The sequence below is a fragment of the Periplaneta americana genome, chromosome 16 (genome assembly GCF_040183065.1).
Source record: "Periplaneta americana isolate PAMFEO1 chromosome 16, P.americana_PAMFEO1_priV1, whole genome shotgun sequence".
Lineage (NCBI taxonomy): Eukaryota > Metazoa > Arthropoda > Insecta > Blattodea > Blattidae > Periplaneta > Periplaneta americana.
In genome coordinates this window covers 171,865,738-171,890,569 of record NC_091132.1, presented here as the reverse complement: position 1 = coordinate 171,890,569, position 24,832 = coordinate 171,865,738, and the positions used below count along the sequence as shown (strand labels likewise).

General features: G+C 35.9%; 1 protein-coding gene across 1 annotated transcript; it reads left to right on the top strand.

Annotated features, from left to right (window-relative positions):
- Positions 1-1,390: 1,390 nt before the first annotated feature.
- LOC138691916 (zinc finger protein 493-like) lies at positions 1,391-21,855 on the top strand. The gene is made up of 5 exons (XM_069814538.1): positions 1,391-1,626; positions 8,969-9,063; positions 10,960-11,100; positions 13,842-13,924; positions 17,663-21,855. The coding sequence occupies exons 2-5, from the start codon at positions 9,022-9,024 to the stop codon at positions 19,527-19,529; spliced, it is 2,133 nt and encodes a 710-aa protein (XP_069670639.1). The 5' UTR covers positions 1,391-1,626; positions 8,969-9,021; the 3' UTR covers positions 19,530-21,855.
- The last annotated feature ends 2,977 nt before the right edge of the window (positions 21,856-24,832 follow it).

Sequence of the window (24,832 nt, the reverse complement as noted above, 5' to 3'; positions counted from 1 at the left end):
GAAGCGTCAATTGTATGTTTATCAGTTACTTTATAAAAAGAAGAACAATTGCTTTTTCCATGAGAATTATTATATCCAGTCTCACCATAAATACTTTTACAAACATGAGGCTCATAGTGTGTATCCTGTTTTCAGGGTACTAAACAATTTTGTGGCCGCAGTATTCGCTGAAATCGATTGCAAAATCAGCTCCCAATGTCTCAAAAGCTCTACACTTGGGAAATATCGACGTCCATCAAGTCTAGTAATGCTCCTAATGCTTTTGTCGAATTACTGTGCACCTCCTAACTGGAGCTGAACAAGTAGACACTACTGAAGTCAGGAATCCTTCTGCAGAAGTCTGGAAAAAACTGTCATCCCAGGACTATTTTCACACAAAAATTAAAACTTTTCAAATGAATAATTGCGTCCAATTTCTGAAAGAATATACAGTATATTATGGGTATCCTGACATGAATTTTTTAAACTCGAAAGTTGCATAATGTTACAAGTTACTGTAATTTTATGCTGGTTTGTATCATTTGGGTAAGGATAGACCACGGAGTTTGGAGAAGTGGCTGATGCTAAACTCATCTCAATGTCGTCATAAGTAATCTCTTAGGAAACGAAGGATAAATCAGTCACAAGTTACGCATTCTTGAGAGTAAAAGAGAAGACGCAAAATTAGACCCTGTTTGCAGGAAGAAAGTGTTACATTGCGAAATATTATGCTCTTCTATGCAAGAGAGTGCCAGCAAAGTACTGTAACCCATTTGTAGCGGCATTAATGTGCAACCCTACTATATTGTCCAGTGTGACTTTGAATTTACTGAAATGGGAAGAAATTAAGTAATCATAGATTTGAAGGAAACATTAACATATGTTGGCGACTTTAGTCCACTGAAGAAGAAAAATTGTTCAAAAAAATATTCCAGAAAATACAAGCAACAACAATTATGAACAGAAGGAGAGTACCGGTACGAGTCGTAGCAAGACGAGCGGAAAGTTTTAGGCAACATAAAAATGTTTAAAGTTCTTAGGAAAATATTTGGGGTTAAGAGGGAAAAAGTTACAGGACAATGGACAAAATTACACATCGTAGATCTGCACGCTTTGTATTCCTCACCTTACATAATTAGGAACATTAAATCCAGACGTTTGAGATGGGCAGGGAATGTAGTATGCATGGCTGATTCCAGAATGCATATAGAGTGTTAGTTGGGAGTCCAGAGGGAAGAACACTTTTAGGTAGTTCGACGCGTAGTTCGTAGAATAATATAAAAATTAATTTGAGGGAGGTGGCATATGATGAATAGAGACCAGGAATCTTGCTCAGGATTTGGACCCTTGGCGGGCTATGTGATGGCGGCAATGAACGTTCGATTTCCTTAAAATCCATTTGTAAGTAAGTAATGTGCTTGGAATCTGGGGTAATGTTTGTCTATCCCGTTGCTTACCAGATTATAAATAATGTTGTATATAATTACGTATAATGGTATATAATCTCGTAAGCAACGGTCTATGCACTGCTTTCTCGATAGCGTCACTGCCCCTTCAATCATAGGCGTGCCATGGCAACGCGTTTCCCGCTTCTTACACACTTTGGGACGCTGAAATACGAAATTATCTGGAAATGTATATTATATTGTAAGTACACACATATACTTTAGTTTTGAATATATTATCATTCAGATTGATTAAGGTATATGTATTACATCATATTTGTACCGATATTTTACGTTACTGTTGTAAAAGTTATTGCCTTTCACAGCGAGTTTGGAACTTAGCTGCTACGTTTATTGATAAAATAAACAGGTAGCAGGTATGCGATGTGAGTCATTCGCTATTATGAATATTAGTTCATTTGAGGGAAATAGTCATATACTGGTAATATTTAAGTATCCTAATTAGAGTATGGTATTTGACCACGTTAATAGAATCACTGCATTTTGTTAAAATGCTTGATTTTAATTCTACATTTACGTTTTACTGAAATTCTATATTAAAGAATACATTTATGTGATCTTCACTTCATTTTCAGAATATATTATAATAAACATTTATTTTTTCCGATTTCAAAACGGCAAAATATTTTGTAATGTAAGCCTATATGGTGTACATAATAGTTTATCAGCCCTCTTTTCGCTCTAACGACATCCTCGACTTTGCATGGCATACTCTCAATGTTGGATCATAATATAATTGTGATTCCACCTCTTCAAAGGATAATTTCCAATTTTTATATTTCCATTTCGCACAATATTCTGGGCACGAGACATAATCATATACTTTGTCTTTTCGGGATTTACTTCCAAACCTATCTCTTTACTTGCTTCCAGTAAAATTTCCGTGTTTTCCCTAATCATTTCTGGATTTTCTCCTAACATATTCACGTCATCTGCATAGACAAGCAGCTGATGTACCCCGTTCAATTCCAAACCCTCTCTGTTATCCTGGACTTTCCTAATGGCATACTCTAGAGCAAAGTTAACAAGTAAAGGTGATAGTGCATCTCCTTGCTTTAGCCCACAGTGAATTGGAAACGCATCTGACAGAAACTGACCTTTACGAACTCTGCTGTACGTTTGACTGAGACACATTTTAATTAATCGAACTAGTTTCTTGGGAATACCAAATTCAATAAGAATATCATATAAAACTTTTCTCTTAAGCGAGTCATATCCCGTTTTGAAATGTATGATTAACTGATGTACTGTACCTTTATACTCCCATTTTTTCTCCATTATCTGTCGAATACAAAATATCTGATCAGTAGTTGATCTATAACGTCTAAAACCACACTGATGATCACCAATAATTTCATCTACGTATGGAGTTAATCTTCTCAGAAGAATATTGGACAACATTTTGTACGACGTCAACAAAAGTGATATTCCTCGAAAGTTACTACAGTTAGCCTTGTCCCCCTTCTTAAAGATAGGTACGATTATGGACTCCTTCCATTGTTCTGATACAATTTCCTTTTCCAAAATAGCAACTACGAGCTTATACATTTCGTTAGTTAATGCGCTTCCACCCTGTCGTTTTAATTCTGCTGCAATTTAATCGATACCTGGAGATATATAATTTTTCAGAATTTCTATCGCAATGTCGACTTCAGAAAGTGGTGGTTCGGGTATAAATAGCTCAGCAGTATGTTTTTAAAAATGCACGTATGCAATATTATTGACTTTCCGCGGTATATGCACACTTCTGTAAAGGTTTGTTGTACACAACCTTGAAGAAAGATTAAAAAGACCAAATATATTCTCAGTTATCTCCAGTAACATCTTGCAGCCATTGAGTTTTATTTTTATGTTTAAATCATAAATTCTTCACGATAGTGTACAGAGAAGAAACATTGTTGTGCAAGATTCCGCATCTCGTAGCATCTTTTTAACGTTGTCGGTATCATAAATATACATGCCGCCAGAATAACTACGAAGACGATATCAGCTGCGACACAGGAACGAAAATTCAACTCTTCCTAACAAAAAAGCTGGCTGCCACGTACTCGCAACGCCGACCTGTCGGCATAGACTGTGATTGGCTAGTTTGAGCGGTTGCTATGGTGATACCTATAAGTCCTAGAACTATCAATACCTTTCTAGTTTTGTATAGACTGTAGATAAGGATATAATTTGGAGGGCAGCTAGTTTCTGTCTTCCTCCCCTATCCTCAAATGAAAATTATGTGTTCTCTGATGATAGATATATTTATTACTGACGCTACCCATTGATGTGTAATTATTAATATCTAATAATATTAATGGCCGGTTTCACCAAGCTTCTTTAAATCAGCACAAACGGCTTGTCAACAAATGGATCGTTTAATTTTAACGGGATCTCTAAAATTTGACTGTTTCACCAATGGCCGGTTTCACCAACCTTCGTTATCATTATAACGTCTCGTTAAATAATTTAATGACACGTTAGTCAGTTTTTGTGTTTCACCAAGTATCATTATTGCTAACGCATCTTTAAATTCATCGTTAATTTATTACGACCTATTCGTCGCGTTAAAACAGTAACGATGCGTTAAGAAGTCAACAACATGGCGGACGTAATTATTCGATGATGAAGTTCTTTATTTAGAACTTAAACATAACGACGAACTTATATGTTGTAATAACACTCGGAATAATCATTTTGAAGATTAAGTGATAAAGAATTCCACGAAAGCTACACATTAAGGAAATAAGTAGTAAGAATGATTCTAGAAGAAACTGAATACCGGTATACTGTATAGGTTAGAATACGACAGATAGAAATCACCCACTTAACGCCTCTTCAACACATTCTTTTCGCATTAAGATAACGTTGCGGGAAGTTTTGAAATGGTAATTGATGATATGAACGGGGTATCAAAAGCTATATTGTCTAGATATGTGAATAAATTATCAGACGTACTATCAACATTACAATAGTCATTATTTCTATAGGCCTAATAAGCTTATAGCTAAATTTTATGTTGTCATATACAACATAGATTGTGTACATGTTCCAATCGCATGGTATATCCTGGCAGTAATATAGCCAAAAGAATCTGCAATAGAAGAACATATTTTTCCTTCAATATTCAAACAATTTCATAGGCCTATGTAACGCTCTGTATAGAAAAATTGTGGCTGAACTAGCGCTGAGGTAGTTTCCTTCGTACTCTGCTTATACACCTTGCACATACGAATCTGTGACAGTTTACGTTTGATTAGTTTAGGTTTTTGTTATGCCTTGCATATACGATCAAATGCATTACCACAAAAAATCCCTTATAAATTCAACGATTTTCACTTCTGAAACCAGCAGAACTACCTCAGCGCTAGTTTATTGAAATTGTAATAGGTTAGAATACGACAGATAGGAATCACCCACTTAACGCCTCTCCAACAGATTCTTCTCGGTTTAAGATAATGCTACGGTCTAGACGGATAGCACAACATTCCAAAGGAGGATGCCTTTTAAATGAAAAGGGTGCAAAGAGGTTTTCTTTTAGGAGACAATGGATACCCCTTAAAATTCAATTTAATGACACCTCTCCTGAATCCTGCCACACAAGCATGGCAAAATTGTTACTAATAAATTTGTATGAAATACAGTGGAAAAGTAGTATGCAATTTATGGTAGAGGCGATTTCCCGTCCTAAATTTAGGCCTAATATAACTGCTTAGAATGCTTTGTGTGGCATCAATTATCAAGCTGTCGACCTTATAGTCCGCTAAATTTTCTTAGATTTCATTTAGAAGTTCCAATTTAACTGCTCTACATTCCTATTATTTACATTTAGAAGCAGCTGTCTTTTTTTTTAATTGCGGTGTGACAACATACTGTATTTAGGAAGATGTTCTTAAAATTACTGCCTCTTACCCGTTTGCTTATGATTGTTCCCTCATGCCAAACAAAGTCAGCCATGATCATATGTAACCAATGAAATTCGCGATTTCGAAGCCATGGTCGTATGAAAAACAAAACATGCAATATACAAGTACAAAATCCCCTCGTTAGTAAATGCCTGTTAATTTTAAAGATACGAGGCTTGGTGAAACAGTCAACTTTTAAAGATCCCGTTAAAATTAAACGATCCATTTGTTGACAAGTCGTTTGTGCTGATTTAAAGAAGCTTGGTGAAACCGGCCACAAGCCTCGTATCTTTAAAATTAACAGGCGTTTACTAACGAGGGGATTTTGTACATGTATCTTGCATGTTTTGTTTTTCATACGACCATGGCTTCAAAATCGCGAATTTCATTGGTTACATATGATCATGGCTGACTTTGTTTGGCATGAGGAAACAATCATAAGCAAACGGGTAAGAGGCTGTAATTTTAAGAACATCTTCCTAAATGCAATAAGTTGTCATACCGCAATTAAAAACAAAAAGACAGATGCTTCCAAATGTAAATAGTAGGAATGTAGAGCAGTTAAATTGTAACTTCTAAAGGAAATCTAAGAAAATTTAGCGGACTATAAGGTCGACAGCTTCAAACTGATGGCACAATTAATTATATACAAAGCATTCTAAGCAGTTATATTAGGCCTAAATTTAAGACGGGAAATCGCTCTTCCATAAATTGCATACTACTTTTCCACTGTATTTCATGCAGATTTATTAGTACCCTGTAACAATTTTGTCATGCTTGTGTGGAAGGATTCAGGAGAGATGTCATTAAATTGGATTTTAAGGGGTATCCATTGTCTCCTAAAAGAAAATCTCTTTGCACCCTATTCATTTAAAAGGCATCCTCCTTTGGAATGTTGTGCTATCTGTGTAGACCGTAACATTATCTTAAACCGAGAAGAATCTGTGGAGAGGCGTTAAGTGGGTGATTCTTATCTGTCGTATTCTAACCTATTACAACTAAACTAGCGCTGAGGTAGTTCTGCTGGTTTCAGAAGTGAAAATCGTTGAATTTATAAGTGATTTTTTGTGGTAATTCAGTTGATCGTATATGCAAGGCATAACAAAAACCTAAACTAATCAAACGTAACCTGTCACAGATTCGTATGTGCAAGGTGTATAAGCAGAGTACGAAGGAAACTACCTCAGCGCTAGTTTAGCCACAATTTTTCTATTCGGAGCGTTACATAGGCCTATCCAATTGTTTGAATATTGAATGAAAAACAGGATCTTCTATTGCAGAATCTTTTGGCTATATTACTGCCAGAATATACGATTGGGACATGTACACAATCTATGTTGTCTGTGACAACAGACAATTTAGCTATAAGCTTATTAGGCCTATTGAAATAATGACTATTGCAATGTTGATGTACGTCTGATATTTTATTCACATATCTAGACAATACAGCTTTTGATACCACGTTCATATCATCAATTATTATTTCAAAACTTCCCGCAACGGTATCTTAAAGCAAGAAGAATCTGTTGAAGAGGCGTTAAGTGGGTGATTCCTATCTGTCGTATTCTAACCTACATTCAGTTTCTTCTAGAATCATTCTTACTACTTATTTCCTTAATGTGTAGCTTTCGTGGAATTCTTTATCACTTAAATCTTCAAAATGATCATTCCGAGTGTTATTACAACATATAAGTTCGTCGTTATGTTTAAGTTCTAAATAAAGAACTTCCATCACCGAATATTACGTTCGCCATGTTGTTCACTTCTTAACGCATCGTTACTGTTTTAACGTGACGAATAGCCCTAATAAATTAACGTCGAATTTAAAGATGCGTTAGCAATAATGATACTTGGTGAAACAAAAACTGACTAACGTGTCATTAAATTATTTTACGAGACGTTATAATGATAACGAAGGTTGGTGAAACCGGCCATAAGTGAAATATTAACAGGAGAGTTTTCCAAAATTTCTTCATAGCGTACTGGTAAGGCATCTGTCTGTAAATTGAGAGGTTCTTCGATCAGCTGGACATAAGGTAAATTAACATGATTTATATGTAACAGATGTAGAAAGAGAGAGGAAATGAGTGCAGTGAATGACGTGAAAGAAGATAAAAGGAAGAAGCGATAAAAATTATATTGTAATATCTTAGAAAACAATAATGTAAACCCCACATTTTCACTCATATCCTATTGGGAGGCAACTGCGTGTTATGGTTAATTACCTACAAATTTATTAATACCAACGTCCCTAAGACTGAGAAAGTACGCCTCCAGTGTGATTCTTACGCTTATATCTTGCTGGTGACGTGATCCCATGAATTGCTCATACGAGGGGGATCCAGGAAATAACGACCGTTCGCGCATACCCGCCGCGCAGCTGACTCCCCTTTCTTGTTTGAAGGTCAACTGGCTTCCTTTAGAAGTGTTCTCATTATGTTGTGAGTACTGGTTGCAACAAGTCGCCATTGTGCATTTTGTGTTACTTCAAAATGAACGACGTGATTGATAATCCCGCCGACTGTGAGGTGAGGAGTGTGATTCGATTTTTGAATGCCCGACATTTGAAACCTGCAGAAATTTACCGGCAATTGAAAGAAGTGTATGGTGATACTGTAATGAATGAAAGAAATGTGAGAAAATGGTGCGAAATGTTCAACAATGGGCGAACAATTGTCCACGATGAAACTCGACCCGGACGCCCATCACTCATCACAGAAGACCTGAAGACTAAAGTGAACGACAGAATCTTGCAAGACAGGCGCACATCACTCGACGAATTGCTGAAAGACTTTCTGGGTGGTACGCGTTTTGGAAGTGATGAAGAGTTGAAGAAGACAGTGAACACCTGGCTTAATGAACTGACGGCAGAGGAGTATAACACGGGAATTCTAAAGCTAGTGAACAGATACGACAAATGTTTAAATGTAGTTTAGGTGATGATTATGTAAAGAAGTAAAGGAAGCTTCAGTTATGTAACAGACTTTGTTTTTTCAAATAAATATATATATATATTTTTTAATTATTACAACAAAACGGTCGTTATTTCCTGGATCCCCCTCGTATTTATGTAAGAGTCTGCTTATACTTTTGTGCTCTTGACCAATTTTACAGTTATAGTATTGGCTAAACTAGCCTTGATGTAGTTCCCTTCGTACTCTGCTTATACTCCTTGCTTATAATACGAATATATATGACAGGTTAGGTTTGGTTAGTTTAGCCTTTCGTTATGCCTTGCGTATACGATTAAGATAATCTGGACTAAAAATTCGACGATTTTCATTTCCTAAATTACCGGAACTACTTCTGCGCTACTGTTATTCATCATATCTCTACTAAATCCTGAAACCATTCCTTACTCGAAAGGTATACCTATAACATAAATTATGTATCGTCGTTTATTCTTTATAAAAATGTAGGATGTTGTTGGAATGTTGATATGATATTAAATTATGTCTATTTCGTAGTAGTACTACAGCTGACAAGTACCAGTTATATTATTAATTTTATAAAGTAGGTCTTGTGTGAAAATGTATTCAGTAAGTGGGATTCGAATTTGATCTTTGTAGCTTGTGGTCTATCCCTGCAGTCCAGTTGCCATAAAGATTATAGTTACATAACCTCTACTTACAGTTGTGGATTTGATCAAGGTGGAGTCTGAGGATGATCTTTGGGCATACTGACACATGCTAACACACAGAATGGAAGAAAATAAGGCTTCATCAGAGGTAAATGCAAAATTCTTTGTATGTATTGTCTGTGAGTGTTTGTCGAACAGTGGAGAACATTTCACACTTTAAATTAAGTAGAATAAATTAAAAGTCTCTTGGTAACTAGAGGCTCGCGACAAGATTATCGAGGCTGTGTAAAAATTAACTGGGTATGCACTGCCAGTCTACCATAGAAATTACATAAAATATAATAGAAAATTACGAATAGTCAACATCAGTTACATAATATCAGGAGAATTTAAAATAAAGTAGATCAGTTACATAACATGATGAGAATATATATACAATTTATAAGACAAACTGCTCGAGATAAATACACCGATTAATTCACTTGAGATATGGTATACAGTTAATATAGGCATAGTAAAAGAAAAATACATGTGGGTTGCAACACATAAAAAGTTGAATAGCAAAATCGTATTACATGCTATACAGATACAAATGCTTAATAAGCAAAATCGTACAATATGCCATAAAGATACAATTGATTAAATAATAGATCAAGATAATAACAAGGAAAAAAAACGGGAGAGAGGAGAAGAAAAGTAACAACTTGGTCATCTAGGACTATTTTGAGACTTCCGCAAGAGTATAGTTCTGTTCAGTAAAAACATTTCGAAGTAGAGTGTGCTTGAAAGATTTTAGATTCTGACTGCTCCTCATTTTCTGTGAGTAATGTAATTTTATTTCAGACAAAAGAAAAAATATATATATATTTCGTTAGGACTTCTATATAAATTAGAAATCTCGAGGATATTTTTGTTACGTAAATTCTTCAATAAATATTCAACATCATATAAAATATTTCATATTTTTTGCGTCATCTGCAATCAATTTTATCTTATAGTGGAAATATGGTTGACGGAATTATAACCTTCAAATGAATCATTCATTTCCATAAAGAATGCTATATTTATTATAACAGTTAAAATGGAATGCAGTGCATAAAATGAAAAATAACCAATACTCAATTATAACATATCAATCTTATTACATTGCATTATGCAAGATAGGTCTGTAGCAATATTAAAACTTGTGTTAACTACAGAACTGAAAATATTTAGACCTACAAAGTGTGCAAGTGATACGTGAATGAAAGAATATTTAGAACTGGTGAATTTGGCTGCGTGAAACTCTCTCTTATTGACTGGATTTCTTTAGCTGAAGGTCTTTCTTGTGAATATTTATTTTTCTTTTTAGCAGTGAACCTCATTCCATTATCTATGTTTTGATTGCTCGATATGTTTTCATTTCTGTTGATTTAAACTCCTCCAATATTTAGTTAATCTATTATTTTGTCTAAATATTAGACTGTCTTACTTTTGGAATTATCAAAGACTTCTGTCCTTTGACTTAATCCTATAGGGCAGTTCACATTTTGATTTGATATCAGAGTAGACATTAGAAGCTAAGTTTCTTTCTTCATATGCTACAAAGGAAGCTATAGTTTCATCTGTCAAAGAAACACAAGCATGTATGTGTTTGCATATATTGTAGTGAATCTGCATTTATTATATGGTTTACATTTGAGATTAGATAAGTCTTAAAATGCTGTCGTATGATTTACTAGAGACAATTTTCGAGTCAGTTACAAAGTTTTCAGAGAACAAACTATGTTCAAAGAATATAAAAGATCAGAGAGAGCAATAAAAAGGCCAAGAAATAGAAGGAGCATTGATTTCAGAATTAGGAGAATGGAAATGGCTTGTTTCCAGTTCCACTACCAGAAACTTGAATTACTTAGTAGAAAAGTTTCGTCACGAGACAAATTATTCCCAGGAAATTTGTCACTTGAAATGTGAACCGTGTAATATATCCAGTCATTCCCACAGATACAGTTGTCTGAATAATATTAGCTAATAAAGTTATTCTCGATGTCTTTTTGTTCTGTAGGAAGGGAATTCCTCGCATCTGGAAGTGACTGGCATGAACACAGAATGCGTGGACCAGAGTTGCGATACCATATCAGGCTTAAAGGTTGAAGACCCCACTCCAGTGCCTATTACCTTTCCTGTGGTGAAAACTGAACTTGATGTAAGTGGTTCACTGCCAATATAGTTATGCCGGTAGCTCAGTTTTAAGAATGTCTGATCTACTAACAGTCTCGATTTGTATTATCTGTTTTCCCATTTTCCATTACGTTCACAAATTGGACGGTTGTCATTTTAGATCTGACGTAAAACAGAGAACTATCACGAATACAGGGAAAATATTGTGCCTTGGAACAGATTTCATCTTAAAGTTACGAAATTTTGTTTCTTCTGCTGCTACTGATGTAGCAGTTAGTGAATCAAGGGTTCAAACAGATGTAAAGACTTGTACAATACAAATAAAACATGAGCAGGTCCTCTTTCTTAAGAAGACAGTTTATAGGAAACAAATTAATATTAATAATAATACACTAAGTTAATGGTTGTGGAAATTGGAACACCAAGAAGGATACATGTGACTGAAATGAAATTGATACCACAGATTAGGTACATGACAATACACAAAAGATTGGAATTACAGATCTGTACCGGATCTGTGACTGTGAGATTTCAGTATGGTGTGAAGCCTCTATGCTCTGCAATCAGAGCCTGTAAGCGTCGTGGCATGAATAATGTGTTTCTGGGGAATCTCCCGCCACGCAGTTTGTATGCGAGTCCACACAGCCTCAAGAGTGGGTGCTGGAGGACCATGACTAACAAATTGCCAACCAACCGTGTCCCAGACATATTCGATGGGGGACTTGTCTGGCGAACGTGCAGGCCAGGGAAGCAGTGATACCCCTCGCTTTTCGAGGAAGGCTTGCATAATCCCTGCCACATGTGGCCGGACATTGTCCTGCTGAAATATGGCATGTGGAGTTGCCTGAAGGAGGGGCAGTACCTCGGGCTCTAAAACCTCCCTAATGTAGCGATTTCTGTTCAGATTGCCCTGAATGCGTAGGAGGCGAGATCGCATATTGTATCCAATGGCGCTTCGAACCATCACACTAGGCTTTTGTCCGCTTTGCCGCTCAACAATGCAGGTTCTCAGATTGCGTTCACCACGGTAGCGACTAACACGTAAGCAGCCATCATTGTAGGCCATGATGAAGCGGGATTCGTCCGCAAACACTACATTTAGCCACTCAGCACGCCAGTGACGGCGTTCATGTGCCCATTGCAGTTTGAGGAGTTGGTGGTCTGGACAATGGAAGCTGACACAACGGCATCCGAGCCACTAGGGCAGCCCTCAAAAGACGGCGTCGAACCGTTGACACAGACAGATTCAGTACTCCAACGTCGACTCAACACTGTGGATGAAGCTGTACGGTCCGTCACGGCCATGTGGACAAGATGGCGGTCATTCCGTGCTGTGGTCACATTACATGGTCCAATACCCGCTCGTCTCTGCATACGACCCTCTTCTATCCACTGGTTACACACACACACGTCACTGTCGTAGCAAATGCCCTGTAGAAGTCGAAATGTCACGCTGTGACAAACCTGCTTCCCGGAGACCATCCATTCTGGCCCGTTCAAACTCACTCACGTGCTGATATTGCGCCCTTCCACGTCGACGAGGCATACCTGCACCAGCTTTCCCGTTTCCACTCCTTTTGGAAGGTCTGTAATGACTGAGGAAGCCATATCACTGACCTTGCCGATGACATAAGAGTTACTGTTGGCCCTATGTGGGTGCCATCTTTGTGGAAACGTAATTAATTATTAATGGTACACTGTTCTACACTTGGCCCATGTTTGAAGTTGTTCGGGCCTTTCTTTCAGTGTGTTCCACTTTTCACAAATGGCAGTATAATAACAATAATAGTAATAATAATAATAATAATAGTACAGCTTGATTGAGGGATTTTGGCCCCTGCAAAAATTAAGTAGATAGACTAAGAGCGAGTTACTCATCACTACTGGCTGGCTGGGTCACACAGGTCAGGCCGCAGTCATAACACTTAACACTTCCTTCTTATCATGTCGCAGTACACTCCGTCTTGAAACACAATAGTCTCCCACACGTCCCGCTACTAAGCATTAAGTCTGTTGACTAAACAATGTCATGTTGGCTTACATTTTCTTGACATGAGTGTCCCTCAGCTTCGAGCATAGATATTATTTTCCTCCTCTTTCCTCTTCCCCTCCTATGCAAATTTGTGATTAAATTTCTTTCTTATGACGCAACAAACAGCTCGCTCATTAGCAAAAAAACCAAGGACAGGGGCCATTATCGCTGAATCGAGCTGTAATAACAGTAATAATGATACAACTTATTTGACAGTTCATGTTCCATATTCAGATTTTCTGTAATCTTCTGGACTTACAGTTATAAAATAGAGATTAGGTTATGTTAGGATAGTGTGATGGCAAAATCTTTACTTTATGTTGTGTTAGATAGTCTGCAATTTGAGCTAATAGCACTTTCAACATCAAAATGTATTGGTGTTTGAATATATAACCTTCTTACTGTTAATTTATTTCAAATATTCTTTCAAATTCGTGTTATTACTTATATTGCAGGTCATTTTTATATGACAGACATATTTTGGAAGGTGAAACTTGATTCCCATTTCTTTCAATACATTGAAAATAGCCTGCATTTAAGAAAGATTGTATGAAGGATTTAAAACAGTGCAGATCAGGGGAATTAATTGCATATTTTTTTAATGTCATTACAACCTTACCGAAAACTTAGGTTGGTCTGACTAGGTTTGAATAGTGAGGTGTGTGACATAGGAAACCAATGACTGATGTGGTCAGTAAGTAAAAGCTCCCTTCATTATTTACTCAATTTTCCAGGAAGATTTGTTGGATGTGGAGAGAGTTGAGGAGGCACAGATAGTGGGATCAACTTCGGAAGGGGATGAAGTGTTGACTGAGAGGTGAGTTTACTAAATGAATTTTGATTCTTATATTCTTTCAGAACTTCATTTAATGAAGATGTGGGAAGTAAATTTTTTTAATGTATGATACTAGTATTATCTACTATTTTGAATGGTTATTCTTAGTAACGCGACAGTCTACTATATACAGTCACAAAGCTTGGGGTGATTTTTGCATTTGTCGCGATAGTTGCTAGCCGCTTGGAGCGCTGTGAGTACTAGGAACAATAGCCTGTGCCACAGCCATCGTGATCTAATACAGGCCGTAAGGCAGATCATGTAACTCGCTTAACCCGATCACGAAGGTCGGCGTTTCAACCATATAAATTAGTTGGAATGCATAAACAGTAACATATGTTTCTCCAAAATGTAGTGTAATTCCATTAATAAAATTTAAAACAAAGATTATGAGACACTTCAGACATAATTCACTTGCAAGTTAAGATGTAATATTATTTATGGTGTGTAAATTACGTTGTTCGTATGTATAAAACCTGCCTTTATTTCGATTAAATATTGTGAAATTCTTGTACATTCAGTTATGCACGATTTAATCATTTTCAATTGCACCGCACGGATATTTAGATATGTTGAAATTATAGGTTATGTTTACTGTACCAGTTGCCCCTTTCTTCTAAATGGAGTGATCTCCAATGCCCTACCATTCATATGTAAATTATAGGTTATGTTTACTATATTTAACTTATATTCCTAATTTGAAAGGCATATTGGTACCGTTAAGCTCAATGTTATTTGAAAAATGAGTTCTATTCAGTCAATACTTAACATAAAACATAATAAAACATGTTATAATTACATTTACACAGATTTAAAAACAAACGTTTTCGCCAATTTTGATTGGCATCTTCAGGTCGTGTAGGTCGAATGGAACATGTTATAAAAAATGAACACTTGGTATATGACGTTAAAAACCAAAGTTACAACTGTAATATCACTTAAAAACAGACAATAGTATATAGCAAAAAGCCTCCACGATGTGTGAAGAATCACTGTGTAGAAAGAGGCGTGTGTGAACCAAGGAAACAGCAAAACTCTTCTGTCATTGCAGATACAGTTTTCAAGATAGATTTGATGATGCTACGAACAGGTCGGTCGTGTGGCCGTTATGGACAGCAGGAAAGATCGTGTAAATTGTAAGGATAGAATGAAAGAATATTTAGAAGCATTTAAGATTATTTAAATCTTCTAAAACAATACTTACAAAAAATGGAAGAACATCTTGAAATCTATAAGGCCGGCGACACGACTGATCTTTACATTAAGTATTAGCGTATGACGAAAACTGTATACGTTGCATGACTAGTGGATGAGTGACCGTTACTTGCGTGTGATTTTAAACAGCGGGTTATTTGAATTTGGGTATTGTTCGTTAAGGAGCGGGCTATCATTATTATTAGAAAAGGTGGCAATATATAGTTCCTCCGTAGCATTCATATAATTATGATTGTTAATAGTCTTTAAGACCTGAAGGGCTTCTTCTATGCCAGTAAGTTCGTGATTAAGGGAAATGAGATGCGTGGCAAACTTTGATTTATTCCTATTGAATTTGAAGTCAGAGACGTGCTCTTTGTAACGCGTGCGAAAGTTCCGTTTTGTTTTGCCAACGTATTTACTGGGACAGTTTTACATTGAAATAGATAGATACCGCTATTGGCAAATTTATTGTAATTTTGAATGTTATTGGGAATCGTATTATTAAGTTTGTTGTTGGTACGGAATGCTACGTTAATTTATTCTTTACTAAACAGGTTACTTAATTTGTATGATACATTACCGAAAAATGTCATGGGTTTCCAGTGGGTGGTTTTAGTCTTTTTGACAGAACTTACTAACGTGCTATTAGTTTTGGCTTCTGCTTTAAATTTATTTAAGCGTTTTGTTATCAAATTCGTAATTAAATTGGCGAAAACGTTTGTTTTTAAATCTCTAAATGTTATTATGACATGTTTTATTGTGTTTATTATGTTAAGTATTGACTGAATAGAACTCATTTTTCAATTTATATTCCTAAATTCGCAATCATATATTATAATTAAGCATAATGTCATGTATGACACCCCAGACATTCAATTTGTCTGTATTTTAATACTAAAAGTGAGTACAGAATTATTGTATTTATCTACTACTTAAGAGACGAAGTAACACTATTGTACGTACATTAATTTCATAGGAGTGGTATTTTAAATGTTTTCTCTAAAATTAAGAAAAATAGATGTGCTAAATTGAAATCACAATATAAATTCTTTTTTATTAAACCTCAAAATAGCTTCCATTCTGAACTTGAAATGTTGACGCGAACAGATTATGTTGACATGTAAAATTCTCTTCACATTAAAATACCGTAACACAGTTCTGTAATTATTTCTGCAACATATTATGCAACAAAGATCAAACGGAACTTATGGACACATTACACTAAATAAAGCTTAGCAATGATACGCAATAAAGTTATAATATTTCACTGAGCTCCATACACTGAAATAGAAGATCCGAACATACATTACGGCCTGATCGAAAAGGCATTGACTGTGCCGTATTTCGCATTTTTGTGAAAAGGTATGTAAACTGTGAAATGATCGTTGTCGTTTGTAATAACTGTAAATGGCTAAAATACAATAATTAGAATAATAATATAGGACAAGGAGACGTTTGTAGTACTATAAATTGTAAGAAACATAGGTTGGAGTTATCCTTCTCCCGAAAGATCCAGGAAGGTGAGTTTATAGAATATAATATATATTTTGTGAAGATAATATATAAACATTATGTATTTCATATTTCAATGGTGGACCATCGGATCTGTGCCCCTTCAGCGCTGTCGTCGTTCTTGGAAAAGTTAACGCCTGTACTCATTCCATTCCACCCGCTTTCCTCCCACCACGTTAAACAGCAGGCCACGAACCTTGCCCAATAGGGATGTTGCCAAAATTACGTGAAACGGTGTCTTAAATAACTTGTCCTCCATGCTAAATATTATTTCTTTCAATCAAAATACATCCTGTATTTCTACAATTTTAAACCTAAATCCCATGTCTCGAATCACTTTCCATAGTTTTTCTCTCCAACCTTGCAAATTACTGCCTCTCTCGAAAGGGTCAGTAATTTATTCAATGTTGAAACTTCTTTCTGAACGGTATAAAATTCTTCTATATATTTTCTTACAACACATCGGTTCATATCATCTACAATAAATAGAATTTTCCTTCGTCTTACCACCATTTAATAGAAAAATTCGTTCCGGCACCGAGAATCGAACCCGGGACCTCTCAGCTCTACGCACTGAGCGCTCTTTCCAACTGAGCTATGCCGGGACACGATCCACGGTGCCGGCCGAACTCCTCTCGTAATGTCTTACGGCCTTACTACCTGCACTTTAGACAGTGTAAGTCATACATACAGGAGCGCATATTTAAATGACTTTCTGGCCATATTCAACATCAGTTTGTGACAACTGCTAACACTTAATACATCACATATTCATTATATATGAGGTCTCGCCCCCCTCATTGAATATTACACGACTGCTGTGAGGTAGCCAATGTGTATTATCACCATTTAATACGACAAAAATTCGTTCCTGCATCGGTAATCGAACCCGGGACCCCTCAGCATTATGAGATTTCAAGGTGATGTTATTGTTGGACCTGTTCAAAAATTACTTACATGTATATCGTTTCCCAATCTCTTGTGGTGACATAAATTTCATATTCATTTCAGGAGTGTGGATAATGTAGAGAAGAGCGTGTCTAGAGAACACGCCAGCATCGATCTTGAAGAAGACGATTCCGTACAGAGTGGCAGCAGCAGCGGCGTGAACCGTAAATCTATTAAGTGTGACATATGCGACGAGGTTTTTGCAACAGCGCAATCTCTGAAACTTCATTTGAACACACACGCGATAAAAAAGCCATTCAAGTGCGATAGCTGTGGAAAGTGTTTCTCAAATTTAAAATTATTAAAGCAACATATACGCATTCACTCAGGCGAAAAGCCATTCAAATGCGACATTTGTGGAAAGTGTTTTTTACGATTTGCAGAATTAGAGCGACATATACGCGTTCACACGGGCGAAAAACCATTTACGTGCAAGGTATGCGGAAAGTGTTTTTCTGGATTGGGGCATTTAACGCGGCATGTACGCACACACAAACGGGAAAGGCCGTTCAAATGCGACGAGTGTGGAAAATCTTTTAGAGAATCGTCACAATTGAGTAGTCATGCACGCATGCACGTAGGTGAAAAGTCGTTCATGTGTGAGGTTTGTGGGAAGAGGTTCTCAGAACCGGGCAACCTAACTATACATGCACGAGTTCACAGCGGAGAAAAGCGATGCGTATGTGAGGTGTGCGGGAAGAGCTTCACAGGAACTACGCACTTGAAGAGACACGCACGCATTCACACTGGGGAAAAACCATTCAAATGTGAGGTGTGTGGAAAGTGTTTCTCAGCACCTGAAAGTTTAAAAACACACGCATTCATACACAGTGCTGAAAAAACATTCAAATGTGACTTGTGTGGAAAGTGTTTCTTAACGTCACGAATTCGTAAGACGCATTTACGCACACACACTGGGCAGAGACCATTTAAGTGCGAATTGTGCGGAAAGTGTTTCACGGCTTCGGCAATTTTGAAAACACATAAGCGCCTACACAGCGGCGAAAAGCCATTCAAATGCGACGTGTGTGGCAAAGGTTTTAGTAAATCGAGTGTTTTAACAAAACACGCACGCATTCACACTGCCGAAGAGAAATTAAAATGCGACCTCTGTGGGAAGAATTTTACTTCATCGTTCTTTTTAAACAGACATTCAAGTAAACAAGTTTGCAGAAGACAATTCAAATGCAATGAGTGTGGAATGTGTTTCTCAACATTGCGCCTTTTAAACAGACATGTATTCATTCATACTGGGGAAATGCCATTCAAATGCGATGTGTGTGGGAAATTTTTCTCGGCATCGGCAGATTTAAAAATGCATGGACGAGTACACACTGGCGAAAAGCCTGTGAAATGCCAGCATTGTGGGAAGTGTTTCTCAAGAGCGGGGCATTTAATAAGGCATGTACGCACCCATACCGGGCTGAGGCCATACAAATGCGAGGTGTGTGCGAAGAGTTTCAAAGAATCGGGCGATTTAAAAGTACATGCACGAATACATACCGGCGAAAAACCATTCAAATGCGATTTTTGCGGAAAGTGTTTCTCATCTTCATTACATTTAAGCAGGCATACACCCTTACACACTGGGAAAAAGCCATTCAAATGCGAGATATGTGGAAAGTTTTTCTTAACTTCGAATTATTTAAACAAACATGGACGCATACACACTGACAAAAGACCATTCAAATGCGATCTGTGTGGAAAGTGTTACCCAATATTAGCATATCTAAAGACACATCTACGCGTTCACACAGACGAAAGGCGATTCAAATGCGATGTGTGTGGGAAGTGTCTCTCAACGCCGTCGAGTTTTCAGAGACACACTCGCATCCACACGGGCGAAGGACGAGTTAAATGTTTGCATTGTGGAAAGAGTTTCACACAGTTGGGAACCTTAAGGAAACACGTGATCATTCACATTCGCTGAAGGTATTCAGATGTGATGTCTGTATAATCAATTTTCCAGAATAGAGACATCTTTTCGTTTATACCCGCCGTATATCTGCCAAAGACCATTTGAATGCGATGTGTGGAGGGGAAGTTTCCCGTGATAGGAATGTCTAAAAAGTATATGCCGTCGCTTAACCAAGATGCCTTTCAGTTGTGATATCTGTGGAATAGGGGTATCTTATGCGAAGTTTTACCGTCATATGGCAGGAGCGTTCCACGCGGTGCAACATGTTGTAGGCCTATGTTTTGTCATGTGCTACATTTTTTCCGCTTGTTGGTTTTCTGTGCGTGCCAGAATTGTATTTACTGTTATTTTGCATAACCTGATATAATTTAATATAATTCAATATTTTCTTACCTCATAATTTAATTTAATTTACAATAAATAATAACGTAAACCTGTATAATATTGAGCGATTCCCCGAGGAGGATAGGGAAATCTGCAGAATGCAGAATATAAATACGATTAAATTGAATATTCATGAACCTAAACGAGAACTTTGAGAACAATATGCACGAATAAAAAAATAGGAAATATGTCTAAAGTGAATATTGCCCTCTTTAATAATTAGTTTTTAAGAACCGTACGCTAAACACAGAATATGCAGCCACCAATGTGTTTTTTTATATAGGGAAGAGACTATCGAAATTGAATTCCTTGTATTTTTTTCTGTACTTGCAGTAAGATCAAATTCGGTTTTTAATAGGATGAGGTTTTTTCCCGGGTTTTCCCTCAACCCAATATGAGCAAATGCTGGGTAACTTTCGATGCTGGACCCCGGACTCATTTCACCGGTATTATCACCATCTTATTCAGACGCTAAATAACCTAAGATGTTCATAAAGCGTCGTAAAATAACCTGCTGAAAATATATGTCTTAACTAGGTATGGTCGACCTGGTTGGCGAGTTGGTCTAGCGCTGGCCTTCTATGCCCAAGGTTGCGGGTTCGATCCCGGGCCAGGTCGATGGCATTTAAGTGTGCTTAAATGCGACAGGCTCATGTCAGTAGATTTAGTGGCATGTAAAAGAACTCCTGCGGGACAAAATTCCGGCACATCCGGCGACGCTGATATAACCTCTGCAGTTGCGAGCGTCGTTAAATAAAACATAACATTAAACTAGGTATGTTACAGCTAACTTCATTAATGTGAGTGATATTGCTTAGAAATTCAATCTCTAGTTCCAAATTGCAGAGGTTCTTAACAGCAAAACTCACGTTATGTGCACTCTATATCTCAGAATCAATTAATGATTAATGAGCCATCTTCTCCAATTTAAATTAAACTTGGTCTAAATTAAAGTCGTTCAACTTCAGCATTTAGTTTAAAAGTGCTTTCATTTTCTTCAGAAATTTCTAGGACTCGTTTACAAGAAAGGACACACCACCCATTTAAACGAATGTTGTCTATATGCTGGAGGCTCCACTTGTATTGGCTCTACTGAAGGAACAGCTCAACTATATGATCGATCGAACCTGGCCAATCAGAGTCAAGTAAATCGATGGCGCGTCATTTAGTGTCAACATGCTATTATCCGTGAATTTCGAACTGGCAGATCAAGTCAAGTAAAAAGTACCAACCACGCTCGAGTCATTGAACTCGAGCACTGGTAATTCCAGGTGTCCCTGTTTATTTCAGTTGAGGAGAATGGTCCAGGGCTGGGGTAAGCACACTTGGCAAATGCAGTCCATTCCTTGACCTTGAGTCGCGTGTTCAAAATGCACACATAATAGGTTTTATAAACGTTTAATGCTATAATCAAAAAAATGTAGAAATGCAACTATTTAATATTTTTACAAAACTACTTGTACGCATGTGAAGTGTTGTGTGGCACCATTGAATCCACTGTTTCCTTGAACTTCTTGGAAATTATTCCCGATTCCTCTGATAGGCTAGTTTGTATAATACATGCTTTGCAACATCGCATTATCATAAGAAATATCTGGATCCATTTTAATACATATAAAAATTAATTTCGTGTAACATTTTTCCTTACTCTGCCGCTGGAAATCAGGGGTAGTCTTAGTCTTCAGTTGTTTAAAATTAGGTTGTTTAGAAATGTTTTAAATGCACAGAATTAGTTTTTTAAGGTATAATTTTTATTACTATTATTATTATTATTATTTTACACAGTCATTACTTTATTTTTCCATTAACACTAATATCTAGGTAATTGTCATTGTCTCAATGTAACACGTGCTGTGCTGATCATACTAATTGTACTATTCCTTTAGTTGTGAGATTATATTCATCTGTATTCATTCTTTTTTTTTTTAAGTTAATACTTGTATACTAGAATGTATTTTCCCATTTGTGATTATGTATTCAGTCTCTTTTTTATTATATGTATTTTTTATTATTGTTATTTTAAAGTTAATACTGATTGTGGATATGTATTCAGTCTCTCTTTTTTACTTGATAATGTTTATTATTATTTTAAGTTAATATTTGTATACCGGTATGTATTTTTCTGTATGTGATTTGATGCTGGTTGAGTGGAAGAGAAGGCGTGATGTCCTTAACTCTGCCAGGGAAAATAAAACTATTATTATTATTATTATTATTATTATTATTATTATTATTATTATTACTCTGTAAAAGTCATCTTTCCCATTGAGTTTAAAGAAAACAACTTCCAGCTTTTAAGGTGATCAGTAACGCACGAAATTAAGGCCCACCTAATGTACTCAGGATCTTGGTAATTATAAATATTGTTTCCAGCTATTACGCGTTTCTTGTACCTTAGAAAGTACCATTGCATATTTCATAGAACTTACTACTTTTTGTGATAGAAATCAAATATTAATACAATAAAATTATTATGTAAGCACACATGCATTTCATCTTCTAACGCAACTAATTCTAATTAAGTGGAATTTTTACACATTGTGATCACACTATAATATAATAAAATATTTGCGTACAAACATTTTATATATAATGCTAAACTCGCATAAGGTGTATTAGGTGTATCAAGATAATTTTGTACAGCATATATTACTCACTATCTCCAACTAGAATAGCTGGATCAAATTCCTTCTCCTGTTATAATGTTGTGATAAATTATTGTCCTTAGACTTTTCCAACTATTTTGTTTGTGCTAGACACACAATCACTGCTTTATTCACAAACATTATTGATAAAACTGCCAGAAGCATAATATCTTCAAGTGATAAGAAATAGCATTATTTTCCTAGTTAAAGGTGTCAATGACGATTACATCCTTTGGCTAATTCAAAACAATTGTTTACGAATTCTAAACCTATTAAAGGACGTCTTTTATTATTATTTTTTTTTTTAACTATGAACTCTAGCACGAATAATTCTAGGCCTTCATAATCTCACTGGCACATCATACTTATTATCTTCTATTTCATAAAAAAAATGTCACTAAGTTGTTCCATTTTCTAATGCCAGTACTATTTTCTAATTTTATGTTATACTTAATTATAATATTAGCAGTCGAAACTAACCTTCTACTAGGAAAATCACATACTGTACATATAATTAAGTTTAACACGAATATCAGTGTTAAGTTTAAACCACGTGATACTTGATACAAAGTTTGAACTTACGTGGGGAAAATGATTTTCCTTTTTAAATTCAGGCTTAAACCAATATAAACAATTAACTATTGTGAATGCACTCATTCAAAAACATATTTTAACATGATTTCCATTGTCATTTCCGTTCCCAGTTTATCGTGAACCAGCCTTAACACAAGTTTAAACTCGTCTGGAGAAAATAACCCAAAATCTTTCAAGTTAAGTATCAATAAATGTTATTGTTAAACTCTTTTCCAAAACACTTATGGCCAGTTTTTGCAAGTAATGTTTAATTTAGCTTAACAAATGTTAAATTAACAGCTGGTTTATTTTTAACGTTTTGTTAAGATGTTTTCCATTTTTCCAACATAATTTTGTTTAAAATAACCAACATTTAACTTTAACTGTCGTTAATACTATTCTAACTACTCAACAGCAGTTGGTAATGATTTTGCATATATAAGACAACTTCTTATTGGCTGATATTATTATTTAAATTCTGTACTATGGAGTAAGTCATGAAACATGTGTAAAATCGTAACCTATTACAGTAGCCATGATTCATACAGTACAGAGAATTGATAATGAAAGTTGCATTGACTGCTATTGAATAATAATAATAATAATAATAATAATAATTATGTATGGTTACATTTTATAATGCTAAATATGAATTTCTGTTTAGAAAAATCTCAGCATTATGACCACCAGGTGACAATAATTACACGAATGTGTGTATAGTCAACTGTACAGAAAACCCCGAGGAGAATTCCGTATTATATAAAATTCTCTAATTTAGGTTCATGTATAAATTATATGTAATTTCGTCCTAAAGAAGCAATTGCTGCTGAAACATTTTATTATTTACTCACTGCGTATTTTGAAGCACTATTGACATCGGCTATAGTTGAAGAGCTAGTAACATAGAATCTAGAGTTAATAGTAGCTAGTGAATTGGAACAAGTGGCCTATTTCAACTAGGTAACATACAACTGAGTTTTATTTAAGACATGAAAGTGATTATTATAACTACATACCGGTACCTAAGAAATATTAGTAAATTAATACATAATGTGCATTCAAACATAACAAAACTTAATTGGTATATTAACTTTCATTTATTAGAATTATATTATAGCTAGCGATAAGATATGTTTGCACTGGCTTAAAACAGAAGCGAAAGAGCTGGATTCTTGGAATTTATAATCGTTTTCTTTCCGATGGAAATTTAATTTTCCAGCAGGATAATCACCTCGCGAACACCGCCATAAACGTTCAAAGACGGTTCACGGAAAAGCATGAAAAAGAGGATTGACAAATATCGAGACATCCCACCTCAAAATCCAGATCAGTGATCAAGTTCTGGTTATCTGGGAAGATTTCGCTAAGGACCAGAACTATTTCCGCGATCTGGTGGACCCAATGCCCCGAAAATGCCAGGCAGTGATAGACGCCGATGGCATGTGGACAATGTATTAGATCCACATGTGTATTTCTTTTATTTTTCTTTAATTTGTTTGTTTATCTTAGTTTTATTTCGGGAAGAAAATTGATCTCCCAAGAGTTTTTTAAATTCTCCTAGTGGAGCCAGAGTTGCGAAATAATAAGTTCCACTACACAAAATTATAAAAATGAAGAAAGGTAACATGTATAAAAATTAGTTACGTTAAAAAAAAAAAAGTCGCCGAGAACACGGGTCCCTGGGATGGCAAGTCAACACGCTACTGACTACTC